This window comes from Carcharhinus amblyrhynchos, chromosome 1 (genome assembly GCF_965287045.1).
Source record: "Carcharhinus amblyrhynchos chromosome 1, sCarAmb.v2.hapA, whole genome shotgun sequence".
Taxonomy (NCBI): Eukaryota; Metazoa; Chordata; class Chondrichthyes; order Carcharhiniformes; family Carcharhinidae; genus Carcharhinus; species Carcharhinus amblyrhynchos.
This window is the reverse complement of record NC_137324.1, coordinates 98,098,313-98,119,371: the sequence shown is the minus strand read 5'-3', so window position 1 is coordinate 98,119,371 and position 21,059 is coordinate 98,098,313. Positions and strand designations below refer to the sequence as shown.

Genomic DNA, 21,059 nt, shown 5'->3' with positions numbered 1-21,059 from the left:
CCAGTACCCCTTTGAAACAAGCTTTCATATCCCCTGGTCAAGTCTGGTGAACCCCAAATAAAGCTCCAATATCCTGCTTCCCCTGAATACATGGAGCAGCACTCATCTCGGAGGTCCCTTTGGAGGTCTTCTCATCAGGTGCACAGCTTTTGAAGCTAGTTGTGATTTGCGCTATTCTGACATCACACTGCCGTGGGTGGATTATTTGATGGGTGAATATGAATTTAGCATTTGGGCCTGAATGGCAGGAACACAGCCCACCACTGATGGGGGAGGGAGTGATTGTGACAAGTTTTCACACTGGCATAAAATGCCATTTTGCACTTCTCACAATATTTTCCGTTGCTATTACCAAACCTGCCTGACGCAAACAGGAGTGCAAAATCCAGGCCCCTGTCTATTATGACATCTAGAGCTACATTTCTCTGACTCAGCACAAGAGTGCTACCAACTATTAAACTAGGGCAATATAAAACATCAGTAATCACTCCTTTGAACTTAGTGGTCTGACATTCTATTTATTCAACACAAAATACTAAGTTTTTTGTGAACAGCAATTCTGGATTCGCTGAATGTAAATCTGTAATTTAGGTGCAATTAGCCTGTTGGGTAGAATCAGAGTATCTCATTAATAGTAAGAATATAAATGGAATGCATCTGACACTTATCACAAGTGGCATCATGCTCCAATGTAAATATAAATAAAATCTTATCCGTCACCTCATGGGAAAAGGGAGAACAATGTAAGTCAATTTAAAAATACCAGCAGATGTTAATGAAATGAAATTACAACTTTTATTTGAATAAAATATTTTTTTTTTACAATCACATGTTTCTGAGAACAGCCTAGCAGGTGGTGCAGTCCTCCGTCTTATGATGGTATAAGAAAATGAAAAAAAGAAAAAAAACTTGCCTAAATCTAATTCATATGAATGACATTTCTTGAAGTTCATAACATTCAGTTGTATCTTAATTGTTTTCTCTCAAGGGATTGTTTTAATTTAGTTGTCTCTATATCACAGATTCAAATGCCATACACAATTTCCAGACTATAGGCAATGCCTGCATATGTTCTATTATCTCTATTTCTTCATCTTAAACATACAGATGTAAGTCTTGGTTTCAGGGCCCTAATAATTTGTTCTATAAATGGATTTTTCACTACACTGAGGCTGAAATAACTTTGTGTTTGTTTGAAATTCTGTGCAATAATCACCATAAGAGGAACACAGGAGGATGAAACTCAAAGTTAATCATGTTAAAGGACCTAGGCACGAATTACCTCATCAATGCAGAATCATGCATAGCATTTGGTAACTGTAGAAATGTAACTCAAGCATGTTTACTGATTCTATTGAAAAATCACATTTTAATGACACTCTTCTAGATGCTATAGGCAATCTGCCACCATCTGTGTTCATGTTGCTGAATAGTTATGTATGTGGAGCAGAGGTAGGGCAATCAGCATTCAGCTATGATGGTCATTGCTTCAATGTGAAAAGTTAAGTCTTATGTTTTACTCTGGAAACATGATTCATGAATTACAATAGTAGAAGTTTAGGTTGTGGTTTCAGAATGAAGTCTGGTAAAACATTGACGAATATATGTTATTGTATAAGATTTAGCAATCCTGTTAAGTGTTAATGACCAAACAAGCAAATCTGAGACAATAGCAACTGGTAATGTGGGACATGTTATTTGTGTATTCACTAGTTTGTTTTATATTTTAGATACCTGATTTACCTCAGAGTGATGCAGAATTGACACTGGTTCTAAGTGTACAACAGGTTTATTTATAGTGTTTTAAAGTATCTCAACAATCATAGGTTTTCAAAACAAATGTTCATAGTTCAGGCTTCTCAGGTCTCTTCTCTGAAAGCATTTGTTTATTTTTCCCTTAGAGGCCTTAATCAGTCAAGCGCAGTGAAATAGATCAGTCAACAGGCTAACATAATTCTAAATTTTCCCTCAGTGTACCCAAACAGGTGCCAGAGTGTGGCAACTAAGGGAGTTTTGCAGTAACTTCAATGTTAATGTAAGCCTTCTTGTGACACTAATAAACAAACTTTAATCAAACACAGGTCAAGTAAACTATTGAGCACTTAATCTTTACCCCCTTCTAATGAAATCATCTTCCAAGAGATAACATTTCATAATTTGTGGAATTGAGTTATTTTCAATTAATTAGTCATTAATTTATTCATTGGTTAGTGTACCAAAAGAATATGTACACATATACGCCAATTGCCACAATGCTGCTGCATTTGTTTAATGGACTCACCATTCCCTGGCATCTCTGGCTGTAAAAAGTCTGACAACACCAGGTTCAAGTCCAACTGATTTATTTGATAGTACGCTCACTAGCTTTCGGGGTTAGTCCCTCCATTCACCTGACGAAGGGACTAACCCTGAAAGCTAGTGAGTGTACTATCAAATAAATCGGTTGGACTTAAACCTGGTGTTGGCAGACTTTTTACTGTGTTTACCCCAGTCCAACGCTGGCATATCCACATCATAAGAACATAAGAACATAAGAAATAGGAGCAGGAGTAGGCCATCTAGCCCTTCGAGCCTGCCCCGCCATTCAATAAGATCATGGCTGATCTGTTGTGGCTCAGTTCCACTTTCCCGCCCTCTCCCCATAACCCTTAATCCCCTCTCTTATCAAGAACCCATCAACCCGCTTCTTAAAAATATTTAGCGAGGCAGCCTCCACCACTTCAATGGGCAGAGAATTCCAGAGATTCACCACCCTTTGAGTGAAGAAGTTCCTCCTCAACTCCGTTCTAAACCGCCTCCCCTTTATCTTGAGGCTGTGCCCCCTAGTCCTACTGTCTTTTTTGAGCGGGAAGAGTCTCTCCACCTCTATCCTATCCATCCCATTCATCATCTTATACGTCTCAATGAGATCTCCCCTCATTCTTCTAAACTCTAACGAGTACAAGCCTAGTTTATTCAGCCTCTCCTCATAGCTCAATCCCCTCAACTCCGGTATCAGCCTAGTAAACCTCCTCTGCACTCCCTCCAGGGCCAAAATATCCTTGCGCAGGTGCGGCGCCCAAAACTGCACACAGTACTCCAGCTGCGGCCTCACCAATGCCCTATACAGCTGCAGCAAGACCTCCCTACTTTTATATTCAATCCCCCTCGCTATGAAGGCCAGCATCCCATTCGCCTTCCTGACCACCTGCTGCACCTGCAAGCTGGGTTTTTGCGACTCATGCACAAGGACCCCGAGGTCCCTCTGCACCGTCGCCTGCTGCAGTTTTTCGCCACGTAAGTAATAGTCCTTCCTACCATTCTTCCTACCAAACTGGACCACCTCACACTTGCCAACATTAAATCCCTCTCTGGCTGAATGCATATTGCTTGATCACCTCAAGTATTTTTTTTTGAGAACACTTACCACCATATCATAGCTGGTCAGCCTTCACTCAACTGCTCAAATATTTTCTGGCCTTCTCCACTGAGGACATACAAGCAAGGAGCAGAAATAGGCCATTCAGCCCCTCAAGCCTGCCCACCATATAAGATCATGGCTGGTCTGTTATTAACCTCAAATCTGCATTTAGCCTACTCCCAATGACCTATCAACCCCTTGCTTACCAAGAATTGGCCTTTAATAATTTCCAAGAAAATCTTACCCAAAAAATGAGTTTGATCTGGCACTAAGTTGGCAACTATGTTCAGAAAGACTAGTACGGGAAACAGAAATACTACCATGCTAGTGCAGTAGGACTTCTGTTTCAAATTTGGGGTGGGGGGAGGAGGATGGGAGAACCTACCTATGCTTAATTTGACCTGACAGCATTCACATGAGTGTTGCACTGTTATAACCAAAATGGAAAGCATTCCATTCCCTATCTGTCTTCAAAAAACAAGTTTTAAACATGACACAAAAACTAATTCTTAACTTCCTTATTCATTTGGATCTAATTTTAAAAAATTAAGCTCATAAAGCAGAGGAAAAAAAAACTTGCATTTATATAGCACCTTTTATGATCTCTGGATGTTCCAAAACTTTCAAACCAATGAAATATCTCTGAAGTGTAGTTACTGTCATATTATAGGAAATGCTGCAGTTAATTTGCACACAAGAAACTCTCACAAACAGCAAAGCGATAATGACTAGTCAGTATGTTTTTGTGAAGCTCATTGAGAGATAAATATTGGCCAGGCCCATGGGATAAATTATCTACTCCTTTTTGAAATAGTGCTGTGAGATTGCTATCTTAGAGAACAGGCAAAGGTTTGCTTTAACATGTCTAAAATAAAACACCTCCAGCAGTGCAGTATTCCCTCAATACTACACTGGAATGTCAGCCAGAATTTTATACTCAAGTACATGGATTGGGACTTGAACCCACATCTGATTTAGAGGCAAGAATGCTCGCAACTAACCCACATCTGACAAGCAAACTGAGCTTGTTTTGATTTTATGATGATTCCACACATGGGCAGTTTGAAACATTGTTTCCCTTTATTAGTCCAGTGAGGTTGATGAGAACTGCACATTTAAAAAAAACACAGTAATTCTATACAATGGTTCAACCACACATTACAGGTAGAAGTGTCAGACAAAGGAAGCTCACATGGATGTTCCTTCTCACATTTCCTGGTCAGTACAGTCCCATCAACTATTGTATCATCACCCACAAACCTAAAAGCACAGTGTCCTCAGAATTTACTTTAATTAAAATTAAGAATAATTAACTGATATATTACATTGCTATTCCAGTTATTGTACAGAGCAAATTTTATATTACAATCATTAAAATCCTCATCACGTTTGCCAGACAGGACAAAAACATCATTACCCAAGTTATAAAGGATAGCTGAGAACTAACATTAGTTACGAACACATAGTTTCACTTAATTTGTTCAGGTTAGCCATTGCTACACACAAAACTATGAAATACTGTAGTAGCAATAGGTCAGAAATTTAACACACAAAAAGCACCTAAAGAAGCTGGGTAATGTGCCTGGTCCTTCACCTCACAACATGATATGCTAAAATTAGATTTTTAAAAATAAACATTTATTGCTATTTTTTGTATTTATTTTTACAATCTTGCTATTACAATAAAGAGGAGAATTTTCAAAATCCAGGGAAGAAAATGTAAACCTCAGTTTGGCATCACGTGGTACAATGAATTAAAAGACCTGAAAACTTTATCTATTAATAGTCTGAACAGAGATCAAACACTAGAGGTACTACAGGTAATGAATGGCTAAGTCAAAAACTTTTATATTGCTATTAATATATACTTACAAAGTTGAGAACTCAGTTTAGCAAACATGTGAAGACAATTTTCCAATGACAAACATTCAAATTTCACAATACAAATTAACGATGGTCATGTGAACAAAATGTCACCTGCTTTTGCTCAAAGCTAAATGAGCTTAGGTGAATAGTGTAGCTGTGATATGTTCGTATGGGGAGTGGGATGGCGTTAGCACTATTCACAGGAATCTTGTTTCTCTTCTCAACAAATCATGAAGATAAACTGATTTGTAATTTACTTATCTATGCTTCAATTGGCTTTACTTTTCCTCTGAATAAATGAAATTTGTGGGATAATGCTACCATGAATTAATTAATAATGGGCTATAATTTCAGAACACACCTGACAATTTTATCTGAAATCACAAATAAATCATGAGTAAACTCTTCACATTTTTCTCCTGATAAATTAATTCTTATCTAATTTTATGTAAAGGACAAAAATGAAAGCACCTTTAATGATTAAACATATTGATGGGAGTGGTGACATGATTCGTTTTCTAAGTTGCTCAGTTGCAAGTTTATTGTAAAGCTACATTACTGGAAATGAGCATTGGTCCATGTGTCTAGCAGACACACAGACAACTTTAGCCATCTCAGTTTCACACCTCTCCAACCTTTCAAATATAATAGTGTACACTAGCATCTAACTTGTGATTACATTCTTGATTTAATTATTGAAAAGAAGGCTGCATTTACAGTGCATAGCTGTAACAAATGAAACAACATTGTTATATTTACATCAAATAAAAATAACTCAGTTTAACATTAGTAAATTTGTAACTACATTTCAGCATTTAGTAAATAAAATATTTGAAACATCCCAGGTATTTAATCCCAACTCTTGTCTGTAATGTAACACCACATCTAAATGTCAGAAAAAATGCTGAACAAGCTGCATATTCCACCAATTAGATTATTGTTTATATACCATGTGTAAAACAGTGCTAATTTATCAGCTGTACTCTTTCTTTTCAATTCCAATTTCTTTTATTTGTTTATCCATCCACTTTCCTCTCACGCTGTAGCAGCTGTGTTCATGTAAACTTCATTTGTACAGAGTGTAAAGAGGGATAAGATCCCAGGATGACTAATGCAAGTTCTTTGATGGTAAATGAAAGGATGCCTACAAGATTCTGCGGCTTCCTTCACTAGTAGCACATTTGGTTTCTGTTACCTACGCAGGCAGTACTGAGCCTCTCTCAGCAAGGTGTCAAAATCCATTGAGTCATACTTGCTTTTTGTTGAAGTAGGGTCAAAATCGTCTGAATTGGGATCTACAACAAAGGAAGAATTTTTCATGAATACTGTGTCACATAAAGATTTACAAAATTAAACTGAGTCTTTTGGGATTTCTTTACTAAAAATAGGTGATGAAAGGTGTAAAATAACTCAAGGAAATTTTACCATTATGAGACTAAGGGCTTTTGTTTCATAAAGACTGTCCTTGTACCTTAAAAGAAAATGCAATGGTCTCTAAAATCATTAGGAACTGGGTTAAATCATTTAGTCATCTGAGTGCAATAAATGTATATATACTCTGGTTTTCAGAAACTTTGTTAATTTGTGTCCATTAATTGTCTCTCAGTAATTTACAATAGTCCAAAAATAATAATGGCTGGACAGCATAAACTCTGAATGTTCACTGACCACAAGATCATAGATTTAATTTCCACTGTTTCTAAATTACAGAAAGCTTGCATTGTTCAACTGGACTTTATATTAAGAACTGTGTGAACAGGACAATTTGGGGGTGAAATTGTTGACAGTAGCACAAAATGGCTGATTGTTAATCAGCAAATATTTCTGCATGGAAAAGAAAACAGGACACAGCATGAAATGGGCTAATAATTTGCAATCTGCCTATTTTGCACGAATGTTCTTGGCAAGTTCTGCCTCTAGGGGAGAAAAAATAAAATCATTTGGTTCAATTTGGTGTGTATAGTATATTAGCCAATTCACATAATCTTTGATAGGAAATGTAAATCAGGTCAGCAGAAAGTCAACCTAGCTTGAGTTAACTTACTTGCAAAGCATAAAAAGAAACAAAGAGGAATAACATCTTATTGGAAAGGAAACACATAAGGCTGAATTCTCCAGTCTCTCTCACACCTGGGATTCTCTAATCCTGCTGCAGTGGACAGATACTTGACTCTTGTCTGGAAATGTTATTGAATAACTTTTGAAAGTTTAAATACACTACATCCGCTGGTTCTCCTTATATATCTTATGAGTTACATCCTCAAATTTTGCAGACGTAACTCATAAGATGTATAAGGAGAACAGATTTGTCGAACTCCCCTTAAAAAATCTTAATACACTGCCTAATTATATTATGATTTCCCAAGTGCCCTGTTACCACTTCTTTAATACCAGAATCTTCATTTTACTTACTACTGATATTATGCTAACTGGCTCATAGTTTCATGTTTTCCCCTTTCCTTTTCTCTTAAATAATGGATTCTGTTTGCTGCCTTCCTATCCTTAAGAACTGTACCGGAATCAAAAGAATTCTGAAAGATCGAATTTATTGCATTCATTACCTCTGCAACTATCTCTTTTAAAACCCTAGGATTGAAGTCATCAAGTCTCCAGAATTCATCACCAGTTAGTCACATGAATTTCTCTATTTCTTATGCTGATTTATTTAAGTTCTTAATTCTTGTTAGATCATTTATACACCATCATCTTCAGTCTTAGTGTCCACTGAATATCAGTGAAGTGTACAGACACATAGAAATTATTGATTATTGAAATAATGGTCAGTATCAGATACCAGAAACATGAAAATGTATCGCAGCAAGGATTTAACTTCCTCAAGAGTGGAATATAAGAGCACAAAATATTAACAAAAATAAAATAATCAAACGTAACAACAATCTTGGTTTTATAATCAGTGAATGGGTAAATAACATTCTACTGCCCTGCATTCTGGCCTGGGCAGTCCATTGCCAGATTGAATTCTAGTGGACTGGGAATCCCCCAATTCCTCCATATTCAACTGACACAAACTCAGTGAAGTTGTTTGTTGTGCCCAGGAGAATTGTTGCTGCCAAGAGGAAGCATACCAATGTGAAGGTGAGAATCCTGATTGTTTTACATAATTAACCACATGTAGTTAACCTATTTAAGACTATAAAGACTTCATTAGGGCCTACTGAGCAGCACCCAACATCCTAAACAGGTTGGCAGTGAATTGAAAAACACAAAACTTTGCAAAAATTGCGGAGAAAAACTAAAATCCTGCAAAACCAAAGAAAAATTCGAAGAAGAATTCTGACCTGAAGAAAAGCTTGAGAAGCAAACGCACAGAGAAAAATCATCGGGGAAAGCTCCAAAGGCTCGGAAGCTGAAAGCAGCAATCTAAAATTCCTCACAGCAGCAGAAGACTCCATGGAATCTCTTGGAATTCCAGCTTCAATTGCCAGAGTGCAGAGTCAGTAGACCTAGCAGGGGCAAGCTAAAACTTTTAAATTTCAGGATACAGCAAGTCCTGAGAAACTTTTAAATAGTTCAGTGGTCAGAAATTGCCATTTAAAAACTTAGTTGGAAAGGCACCCAGCTCGCTCCAAAAATAAGAAGAAATTAATTAATTAATTTGGAAGAGTTGCACCTAAAGAATCAGCTTTAAACAACAGCCAGGATTCATCGCTGTCGTGACCCTAAAGCATAGCATTGAAATGGAGAAGTCTGCAGCTAGTTGATCCAGGTGCAAACCATTTGTCTGCAAAGAGTAATGCTATTTTGAATTTCAGCAACCTCTTAAAGTTAAACCTATTCATTAATTTTTTTTAAAACATGGATTAAAATTTAAACCTCCAAGATCAGTTTGGAATCATCCAAGAATCAAAAATTATAGAAAATTGGGTATCCTGGAAAAGAGAACTTTTAAACTACCAGAATACATCAGCTGTAAGTAAAAGTCAGAAAAAGTCCAGATTAATACATTTTTATATTGGTTTGATGAACTTATTGATGACGTAACCTTAATGCAGTGCATTAAAGAATCCTCAAACAGTTTCAATGAAATATTAAAAGCATTTGATGATATTTTAATCTTCAAGTTGTATTGCGTATTGCATTTAGAAAGAAGCACAGGAAACCCCTAGTAAAGCACAAAAATTGTAAATTGTGAAGCAACCGGAAGAAAACTTTGAATAACAAATTACATTTTCGAGCAGATATATGAACAAATGAAAAACAAGAATCTAGAATGGCAAGAGAAGATAGACACCTCTCACAAAAGTTGTGAAGAGTCTCAAAAACAATTAGGAGGAGCAGAAGTATGAAATCTCGGCATGGATGATAGCACAGAGGAATTATACTCTGCCAAGGAAAAACTACAGAATCAACTTTATTGTATAAAAGATGCATTCAATTAAGTTAAACAAGAATTAATGGGAACACTGGGATGCTGTTCACAGGAAGTAGAGCACTTGAAAGAAAGAATTGAAATGCTTAAAAGAAGAACATGTAGAAACAAATTCAACAAAAATGGTTAATACTTGATGAACTTCAAGCATCAGAAGTTTCCAGTAAACATTGTGCAAAACCCAGGGGGAAATGATGACCTAATAGTAATTCACTGGGCCAGTAATCCAGAGGCTCAAGCTAATACTCTGGGAATAAGGGTTCAAATCCTGCCATGGCAGCTGATGGAATTTAAATTTAAATAATACTCTAAAATTAAAAAAGTTAGTCTCAGTAATAGTAAAACCATTGAAACTGTTGTTGATTTGCAGATAGCGGTGAGGGTACAGATGGATATAGATCGGCTGGCGACTTGGATGGAGAAATGACAGATGAAGTTTAATCCGGACAAATGTGAGGTAATGCATTTTGGAAGGTCAAATACAGATAGGAAATGTACAGTGAATGGCAGAACCCTTAAGAGTATTGATAGGCAGAGGGATCTGGCTGTACAGGTCCACAGGTCATTGAAAGTGGCAATGCAGGTGAGAAGGTAGTCAAGAAGGCATATGGCATGCTTGCCTTCATCGGCCGGACTATTGAGTTTAAAAATTGGCAAGTCATGTTGCAGCTTTATAGAACCTTGGTTAGGCCGCAATCTTGGAATATAGTGTTCAATTCTGGTCGTCAGGCTACCAGAAGGATGTGGAGGCTTTGGAGAGGGTACAGAAAAGATTTACCAGGACGTTGCCTGTTGTGGAGAGCATTAGCTGTGAGGAGAGGTTGGGGAAACTTGGTTTGTTCGCACTGGAACCTCGGAGGTTGATAGGCGACCTGATAGAAGTCTACAAGATTATGAGGGGCATGGACAGAGTGGATAGTCAGAAGCTTTCTCCCAGGGTGGAAGAGTCAATTACTTGGGGGCGGGGGGGGGGGGGGGGGGGGGGCAAGGCATAGGTTTAAGGTGCAAGTTTAAAGGAGACACATGAGGCAAGAGAGGGTGGTGGATGCCTGGAATTCACTGCCAGGGAAGTAGTGGAAGTAGATACGACAGTGACTTTTAAGGGGTATCTTGACAAACACATGAATAGGAGGGGAATGGAAGGATATGGTCCCCGGAAGGATGGGGGTGTTAGGTCAGTTGGGCAGCATGGTCGGTGCAGGCTTGGAGGACCGAAGGGCCTGTTCATGTGCTGTAATTTTCTTTGTTCTTTGATTATAAGAATACATCTGGATCACAACTGTTCTTTTGGAAAGGAAATCTGTCATCCTTACCTGGTCTGCCCTACATGTAACTCCAGACCCACAGTAATGGGGCAGTACGGTGGTACAGTGGTTAGCACTGCTGCCTCACAGTTCCAGGGGCCTGGGTTTAATTCCTGGCTTGGGTCACTGTGTGGAGTTTGCACATTCTTCCTGCATGGGTTTCCTTTGGGGGCTCCAATTTCCTCCCACAATCTGAAAAATGTGCTGATTAGGCAGATTGGCTATGCTAAATTCTCCCTCAGTGTACCTGGCACCAGAATGTGGTGACTGCAGGATTTTCAAAGTAACTTCATTGCAGTGTTAATGTAAAACTATTTATGACTAATAAATAAACTTTCTTTATGTGGTTGACTCTTAACAGCCAGCTGAAATAGTGTGGCAATTAGGGATGGGCAACAAAAGCTGGTCTTGCCTGCAGTGCCCACATCCCATGGAAGAACAAAGAGAAAAGAAACAGATGAAATGATAGCATTACACAATGGGGCAAGAGGCCCCAATGGATGCACCAAAACTGATACCATCAGGATGAGCCTAGACATGAACTAATGTCCCTATTAGAATCTCCCCTTCTTCCCTGATATCAGGGTATTTGTCATTGCTATAATGAGACTCCTGTCAACACTACCTGATGGTGCCAAGAAGCAGCAGTAACTAGACAGCTGGAGCAAGAATGAGCCGGGAACCCAGGCTTCCCCAAAACTATTTACATTCTAAAGCTGTGGAAGAGGAGACTAACAGTAAGAACATAAGAATGCAAGAACACAAGAGAAAGCTGCAGGGATAAGAACATAAGAACATAAGAAATAGGAGCAAGAGTAGGCCATCTTGCCCTTCGAGCCTGCACCACCATTCAATTAGATCATGGCTGATCTGTCGTGGCTCAGTTCCACTTTCCCGCCCTCTCCCCATAACCCTTAATCCCCTCGCTTATCAAAAACCCATCAACCCGCGTCTTAAAAATATTTAGTGAGGTAGCCTCCACCACTTCAACGGGCAGAGAATTCCAGAGATTCACCACCCTTTGAGTGAAGAAGTTCCTCCTCAACTCTGTTCTAAACTGTGCCCCCTTTATCTTGAGGCTGTGCCCCCTAGTCCTACTGTCCTTTCTGAGCGGGAAGAGTCTCTCCACCTCTATCCTATCCATCCCATTCATCATCTTATATGTCTCAATGAGATCTCCCCTCATTCTTCTAAACTCTAACAAGTACAAGTCTAGTTTATTCAGCCTCTCCTCATAGCTCAACCCCCTCAACTCCGGCATCAGCCTAGTAAACCTCCTCTGCACTCCCTCCAAGGCCAAAATATCCTTGCGTAAGTGCATTCCAAGGATGTGCAGGTTAGGTTGATTGGCCATGCTAAATTGACCCTTAGTGTCAGGGGGATTAGGAGGGTAAATACATGGGGTTACAGGGATAGGCCTGGGTAGGATTGTTGTCAGTGCAGGCTTGATGACCGAATGGCCTCCTTCGGCACTGCAGAATTCTATGATTGTATGATTTGTTTATCCCAGTCTTAAATATATTCAACAACAGTGTCCACAGCCTCTGAGATAGAGAATGCCAAAGATTCACATACCTTTGAATGACAAAATTTCTCCTCCTCTCAGTTCTAAATGAACATCCCCATATCCTGAAACTGTGCCTCTTGTTTTAGATACCTTAGCCAGAAGAAACAATCTCTCAGTTTTTACACTGGCAAACCCCCTTGGAATCTTGTATGTTCCAATGAATGAGATCAGCTCTCACTCTTCTAAACTACAGAGAATGTAGGCCCAATTCACTCAACCACTTACCACAGGACAACTCTCTCAATCCAGAGTTCAATCTAGGGAAGCTTTGCTGTATTGCCTCCAACACAAATTTATTTATATGTGTCACAAATAGGCTTACATTAACAGTGCAATGAAGCACAGTGAAAATCCTCTAGTTGCCACACTCCTGCATCTCTTTGGGTACACTGAGCGAGAATTTAGCATGGCCAATGCACCTAACCAGATATCTTTTGAACTGTGGGAGGAAACTGGAGCACCTGGAGGAAACTTGCACAGACATGAGGAGAACGTGCAAACTCCCCCACTGAGAGTGACCCAAGCTGGGAATTGAACCTGGGTCCATGGTGCTGAAGCAGCAGTACTAACCACTGTGCCACCATGCCACCCCAAAAATAAATCTGCCTTCTCAAATATATCCTTACTTAAATAAGGAGAGCAAAACTGCACATTGTATTCTAGGTGTGGTTTCACCAAAGCCCTGCAGCAAGACTTTTTTATTCCTATGCTCCAAACCCCTTGCAAGAAAAGTCAACATGCCATTTGCCTTCCTAATTGCTTGCAGTGCCTGCAAGCTAACTTTTTGTGTTCCTTATACAAACACATCCAGATCGCTCTGAAGATCAAAATATACAAGTTTCATGCCACCTAAAAAAAAACCTGCATTTTAATTCTTATGACTTCCCCACATTGTACCCCATCTTCCATCCTGTTGCCCTCACTAAATCTGTCTATATCTCTTTGCAGCCTGTGTTCTCCTCATAACTTTGTATTGTCTCCAAACTTAGATACATTACTCTTTGCCTCTTCATATAAGTCATTAATATAGATAGTAAATGGCTGAGACCTCAGCGCTGATCCTTGTAGCACTCTACTAGTGACAACCTGCCTGCTTGAAAATATTCTATTCATGCCTAATCTCTGCTTCTTGTCCATTAACAAATCCTTTATCCAAGCCAAGATATTATCCCCAATTCCAAACTACCTAAACTTTAATGTGGCATTTTATTCAAACCCTTTTGGAAATCCAAGTATGTTACATCTAGTTCCCTTTATTTACCTCACTTATACATCCTCAAAAGACTAACAACTTTATCAAACGGGATTTCCCTGTCTATATACCATGTTGACTTGTTCTAATCATATGGGGGTGATTCTCCCAGCTTACTGTGGTGCTCTCGCAGAGGCCATTTAGCGGGATTCCCGCTGGGTGTCAAGGCCTCCATGCATCTCCAACTCCAGATTTGCAGTGACTGGTGGTGCAGGGCTACTGTGCATGTGCAGATCTCCACTATAACAGATTGACATGTGCGTTGTGGCACGCTCATTGCTATGCTGGGGCCTCTCCAGCGGGAATAGGCCCCATCCCAAGATTTTCTGCATGGATCTCCCGGAGGTACTCTGCAGTGCACAGACTGTAGGAGATTCATTTTGAAAATCCCGCCCAAAAAAAAACAGGAATTACTCCCATTTTTATGCAAATTCGGCACTTAGAATCTTTTTTGGGAGAATCCCGACCACTATACTTTTCTAAGTGCATTGTTAAGACTTTCTTAATAATATATTCCAGCACTTTCCCAATGACTGATGTTAAGATTACTAACCTGTAGTTCCATTTTCTATCTCCTTCCTTCCTTGAATGGTGGTGTTACATGAGCTAATTTCCAATCTAATGGAATCTTGGGGATTTTGGAAAATCAGAGCCAATGCATCCACTGTCTCTGCAGCAATCTCTTTTAGAATCTTAGGATGTAGGGATGGCAGCAAAATTGAGGTCAATATAGTGGTAGACCTCAATACTCAATTTGTCCTTTATTCTCTGTCATTGTCCTGACTGATTTTGGCTGGTATGATGGAAGAAAATCTAGCCACTAGCCTTTTCCATTCAGTATAGATAATTCTATCTTCTTTTGTCTTTTGCTATGTATGACTACTTATACTTCATTTATGTATTCCACATGCCATTCATGTATTCCATATATTATCACAGTCTTTATCTCCAGTTTTAATGACCGAGGTAACCTAACTGATTAAGTAGGTTTTGCGTACATTTAATTTCAATGTGCATAAAGCTTTTAATATTTTCCAAATGATGAGTTTTTAGTCCTTTAAAGGATGTTTTCATGTTTCCTTTCCTTTCACTTACAGTCATCACTAATATGCAAATATTATATGTGGCCCTTCACATCTATTCTGGCTCTGTTGAAGAGCAATCATGTTAGTTCCAGTGCATGGCTCTTTCCGAATATCACTGCAATCTTTTTGCCTCAAGTATTTATCCAATTCCCTTTTTGAGATCAATTTTGAAGAAATTTCATTTTCCAAGTCACAATAATTTAAGGGCTCAGTTTTAATTCCGTGTAAGTAAATAGAATTCTGGCAAGTTGAAATTTGGCACTAGAACTTTGTGAGTGAGCATTCACAAGGTTGAAAGGAATCCACTTTATGGCATGAAGTGGTCCTGAAGTTATTCTGGTTTCTGAAACATTGCGCTGACTTCAACTATCATACAAGAGCTGGCTCAGTATCATTCCAGTATGGGCAACGCATTAGCAGAGGATACCTGTACTGGTAAAAAACTGTTTTGTTTAATAATAATGATACTTCTACAAGCAACTCAGAGCTGAACCTTAACTCTCAGAAATGGATAGACTGGGGGTCACGCCAGAGGTTAAAATGCAAATAACCTGGAACAGGAGATGAACCCAACTTGAAGTCGCCATTTCTTGTTTTACCAAAGACAGGATAAGGGATGAGTAACTATCTCACTTGCAGGAACAAGGCTGGTTATTTAAACGTTATGACAAAAGAACGTGCCTTCATTTGAGAGGTTTCCATAAGCCTCGGGAAACCTGACATCTTAGAAACAGAAAAGCCTAAATCCATGCATTAGGTGTCTTTGGACATTGCTTGTGGACAAGGAAGAGCAGAACAGCTTCCACCAGGCCTAATAAACTATTGAACCTAACCATTCCACCCCTGCCATATGTTTACTCCCCCCAACTCCCTAACCAACCCTGGACCTTGCTAAAAAAAATCTGATTTTTTTTCACTCTTACTTAAGCTTTGGCTGTGAAGCAGGCTTTCCATCTGAAAGGTCTCCAGCCTATCAATCAAGCTGCCTGTGGGGAGGAATCCCATTGAAAGGAACCCTGCTTTAAATTTTGAAGGATATTTGGGAAACCCATTCTTCCAGGTTTCCTGACCTCACAACAGCCTCCCACAACCAAACAGAACTCATTTCATGATCAAAATCTAGACCTTAGTCTCCAAGACTTCCTCTCGTCCACAACTACCTAGGCTGTAACTGTGAGATTCCATGTCCACTTCACATCCTCAAGATCCCTTCTATTGGTCTGAAATCTGACTATTTTGCCCATGATATTTTTCTTCTTTTCCTGGGATTGAAGATAGTTGTCAAAGACTGCTAACTAGAGTTTAATAATTGTGGAGAAGTAATCACAGATGAGTAATTTGCAGTTTAGAAGTCATATTGGATTTGAAATGTTAACTCTGTTTCTCTTTCCACAGGGGCTACCAGACCTGCTGACTTTTTTCCAGCACTGTTGTTTCTATGTCAGAGCTCCAGCATCCACAGTATTTTGCATTTTTTTTAACTGGAATAATTTCCTTGTGTTCTTTTGGGAAACTGAGCATTTTTGCAAAATTTTCCTTCACTGGGCTTAAAAAGATGGGATGGAGCCCATCATAGGCCAAAGTGTACAGGACTCATGGATAGACTATCTGGTTCTTGTTTTTGTTACTTCTATAACTTTTCTATTCGTTTTCACCCTGAACCTGCCGTCCTAAACTGAATTTCACACCTCTTTCATTGTCCAACATGGTGTCACCTGCCAGGCACATGACTAAAATTACATTCATTTCACCCTCACCTTAGTTGGCCACCTTCTCCAAAATTCAGATAATCAACCCCAGAAATACTTACAAACAGAGCTGTGGAATATAAGAATAAACATGATTCTTTTTTGTGTTTCTTACCTAAAAGAAAATATTTAGAATAGCTTTTGTAATTATTGTTTAAATTATGTTCCAATTGACATGGTGTGTGTATACAACACAAAAGCATGAATTAATGAGTCTAAATTAATTAATTTTAATTGAAGTGGGTGCAGGCATTTTGTTTGAATCTAATTTATGAAATTAAAAATTAAGTATTTTAAATGATAATATTGAACCTCTGTTCGTACAGATAAGAAAGTCAGGATTTTCCACTCCCGCCCATGACGGGAAGTGCTGTGGGTGGGATTGGAAAATTTGAAGAGCAGCCAAAAGTCTGTTGTCTATGGGTAGGAATTTCTGATCTGCCCAGTGGCAGGATTAAACAATCCCACTCATAATAGTTTTAAAATGACAGTAAGACAATGGTTTAAGATGATATTCAGCAGTTGCCCACATCCCAACTCTATCCAGTTTAAAATTATTTCCTTCATTCAAAAAAAGCCCTCCTGGCCTGCATTTTTCCTAACTGAATAAAGCTAAATGTTGGCGTTTACCTCATAAGTATGAAGTCTTAAGATTTAATATCATTCTGATCAGTCTCTCTGAACCTCAATATCCTTTACCATTTATCGGAATTAATTCTGAGCACATCTTTTCAGACATACTATAGTATAAAATAAGTAAATTAATTAAATTAAGTAAAGATTTGTACTCAATGGACCTAGCTGTGCAACTTAAAACTTTATTGACTTTCCCTAAAGCCATCTCACGCCTATATAAGTGATTGACTATTACCCCCACTCTTCCCCTTCATCCCTTAATTGTGCCCTGAATGATGCCCAACATGCCTGAAATTTCATATCCATATGAACATCACCACACTTTCCATATTATTTATGATTTGCTGCACATGAATGCATTAATCTACCTTATGTTAATAGATCTGGAACCCACCTACATTATCTGAATTAACTGGGCGACAGAAAAAAAGGAAGCCTGGATGATGCAGTGCTGGACATCCACACGTTCTTCAACTAATGGCCTTGGTGACAAGTAGTTTTTAAAAGGGATAATTTCCTCACAATGCCAGAATTTCCATTGTGAATCCAGAATAAATCACAGGACAGGACCCCATTTTTGTCATGTTATTGAACTGGGACCTGAATTTTTTGCACTGGAATGGGAGTGTAGAGTAAGGACTATTCCTGGCTCTGCAAAGTCAACCCAAGAAAAAGTCCTCCATATCTTTGGATTTTCATTTCTGGAGGGCAGGTTTTACGAGAGTTGTGACAGGCAACATTGGAAATAGTTGGAAAGAGGCTGCAAGGTACGGTGGTGGCAGGGCATTAGGCATGCTTTGGTACACCAGCACTTTGTTGAAGCAAGGAGATAAAAGGCAAAAACAGAAAAGCCCTCCAGCCCTCACACTCCTCACTCCATCCATGTCAAACCATGTCACCTCATGATCTTGACTTACCCCACTGACTCCTCATACACTCCTTAACAATCTCTGTCTCTGTACCCATCTATTAACTCCTTATAAAAACAAGCAGTGGAATTCATAGTCCCATTTCAAAGAATTCACAATCACCTGGCGCTGTCAATCAATCAAACTGTGAACTGACAGGCACCCATTGTGATAATGAAAGCTCATGAAATCAGTCATGCACTAATTTTGCAATGATAATCTTCACAATTATGACAACAGACAGCGTGAGATAGCAAGCAATGATTGTTTTAACTCATGAAGACTTTTCCTGAAACATTTAAAGGGCAGGAGTTTTAAATACAATGTTAGCTGGACAGCTCCCTTAGACAGCTCTGTTGACAGCTCATTTTAAGAAGTCTCACAACACCAGGTTAAAGTCCAACAAGTTTATTTGATAGTAAACCCACAAGCTTTCGGAATGCTGTTCTTTTGTCAGGTGAGTGGAAAGTTCTGATCAGAGAAGGGCATATAAAGGCACACACAGTTTAGAGCTAATCAAGCTGTAAGGACTTGCATTCTAATCAGTATTCTGTAAACTGTGTGTGCCTTTATATGCCCTTCTCTGAACAGAACTTTCCACTCACCTGATGAAGGAACAGCATTCCAAAAGCTCGTGGGGTTTACTATCAAATAAACTTGTTGGACTTTAACCTGGTGTTGTGAGACTTCTTATTGTGTTTACTCCAGTCCAACGCCGGCATCTCCACATCATGACAGCTCATTTTGCCAGTTTCCACTGTCAGCTCATTTTGAAAGCTACGTTGGTAATTCCTTTTGACGACTCTCTTGTCAGTTATAATGAGTAAATGTACTTTTTACATTCAACTGTTAACAATCATAAAGGGTACATTACCTCTCCCAAAAGATATCAAACCATTCCTAAAGTAGTCCCAGGGCCATAGCCAAAAGAATACCATACCAAGCTAAAGAAGTCTGGTATTTTGAGATCTTCTAGTACCAGGTCTAAAGTGTACAAGTCCCATTTAACATCCCATTACAAAAAAAAATCAGATCAGCCTGAGGAGTGCAGTTACCTCCATAAACCATGAATGTGCAACGCAAGGCATGAATTTCCGGTTCCATTGAAAGTCAACCTCCACGGCTGATTGTCCAGAGGTGGGATGGGCATGACAAATAAAATGTCAAAGACATTGTTGGAATTGGAAGATCTTGCCAGCTGCCAATGGTAAGTTGCCTTTTTTTATTTGTTCATAGGACATGGGCACCACTAGCTAGCCAGCATTTATTGCCCATCCCTAGTTGCCTGACGGCAGCTAAGAGTCAACCACATTGCTGTGCCTCTGGAGTCACATGTAGGCCAGACCAGGTAAGGACAGCAGATTTCCTTCTCTAAAGGACATGAGTGAACCAACTGGGTTTTTCCGACAAGTGACAATGGTTTCATTGTCATCAGTAAATTCTTAATTCCAGATATTTTTATTGAATTGAAATTCCATCATCTGCCTGGTGGGATTCAAACCTGGGTCCCCAGAACATTAGCTGAGTTTCTGGATTAATAGTCCAGCCATAAACCCACTAGGTCATTGCCTCCCCTGCACTGCCAGAAAACAGGTGGGGGAGAGGTGAGCAGAAAATTCGGCCCATAGAGTTCATCCCCATTCCATCTACCCCATCCCCCATCCAACCCTGTGAAAATGGTAGGTACAATGTTCAGGGGCTAGACTTCCAGATCTAGGCCTTCTCTACTGTTTTTGTGATAATGAAGAGGCTCTCTGCCTTTCTGAAAATTCAGGCCTGTTTGTACAGGATGCCTGATGTGTCCCCGGCCAGGCAACAAAATTCCTGTGGACCCACATCCTACAATATCAGGACCCATGTTAGGGATGAGCTAGGGACTGATGTTCTGCACCAACAGATCATCAGAAACTTTAAACAGTGACTTAGTGATTCTCGATCTAAAGTCCCAGCAGAAACCAGAATCCTGCATTTCTGCATCCTGTCGCAATTTCTTGCCCATTTCCTGCATTGCTATGCTACAGTGGCAGTAGTAGGGGCATTGACTTTTAGTCCTAGGCTGGAACCTTACCATCATTCACGCTGGTGGGATTTCTCTTCCCATCACAGTGAATGAAAATTTGGCCGCCAAATTCTCTGACTTCATTGCAGCAGGAGTGTGGTGTGAATGGCCAGTAAGATCATGCCCCTAAATTATTTTGTTTTTTGGCATATCTTGATCCTCAAACATACGCCACCCTGACAATCCTCAAAGGACCAATATAGTTCTTAGTTATTCTTTGACTCTCAGTAGAATTCTAGTGATCAACATGATAATTACCCACATTCCTAATATTGGCCTTAGTTATTGCCAACTTATTTTCAAACTTATCCTTAGCTGTTTGACAAATGAACTTTTTATACATAATGGAGTACTTCTTGGAGATTAATTTCCCTATGAATATCTTTAATTAGCCATTTAAGTTTCACTTTACTTAGAACACTCCTTTTAGTCCTAGCGCTATAGAAGGAATTCTTATCCTTCATCTCTGAAATAAAAATGTCAATTTCCTAATGTTACTACAATTATTCTTGCCGAACAGCAAAGCACAATGTGCTTTTCTGAAATGTTGCCACCTAAGTAAAAATTTAGTCCTGCTGCAAATAGCTAGTAACATTAAATTATCATTAGATTTTTATGGCATTCTAAGATTTTGCCTCCTAACATGTCAGTGCACTCAACATATGAGTAAAGTTTTGACATATGTCTAGCCTAGGTATGAAACAATTTTTGCCTAGAGTGCAAGAACACAGAACTTTCTAGTGAGTCATTATAATTTTTTATTGCAAATTACCTGAATATAGTCTTGGATAGAGGCAGTGTAAAGGGCAGGGAGGAACAAGTGTTCTTAAAGTGTGTTCAGGAG

At 39.1% G+C, this 21,059-nt stretch overlaps 1 protein-coding gene across 6 annotated transcripts in view; it reads right to left on the bottom strand.

Annotated features, from left to right (window-relative positions):
• Positions 1 to 4,458: 4,458 nt before the first annotated feature.
• The window catches only part of ppargc1a (peroxisome proliferator-activated receptor gamma, coactivator 1 alpha), a 615,590-nt gene continuing 598,989 nt past the window's right edge, over positions 4,459 to 21,059 (bottom strand). For 5 of the 6 annotated variants that reach the window (XM_080189492.1, XM_080189537.1, XM_080189510.1 and 2 more), the window contains one exon: positions 4,459 to 6,561. In XM_080189492.1, the coding sequence (XP_080045618.1) occupies positions 6,458 to 6,561 (104 nt within the window). In that variant the 3' untranslated portion in view covers positions 4,459 to 6,457. Of the gene's footprint in view, positions 6,562 to 7,529; positions 8,731 to 21,059 lie in introns of those variants that run through there. The other variant, XM_080189518.1, reaches the window with a different exon arrangement.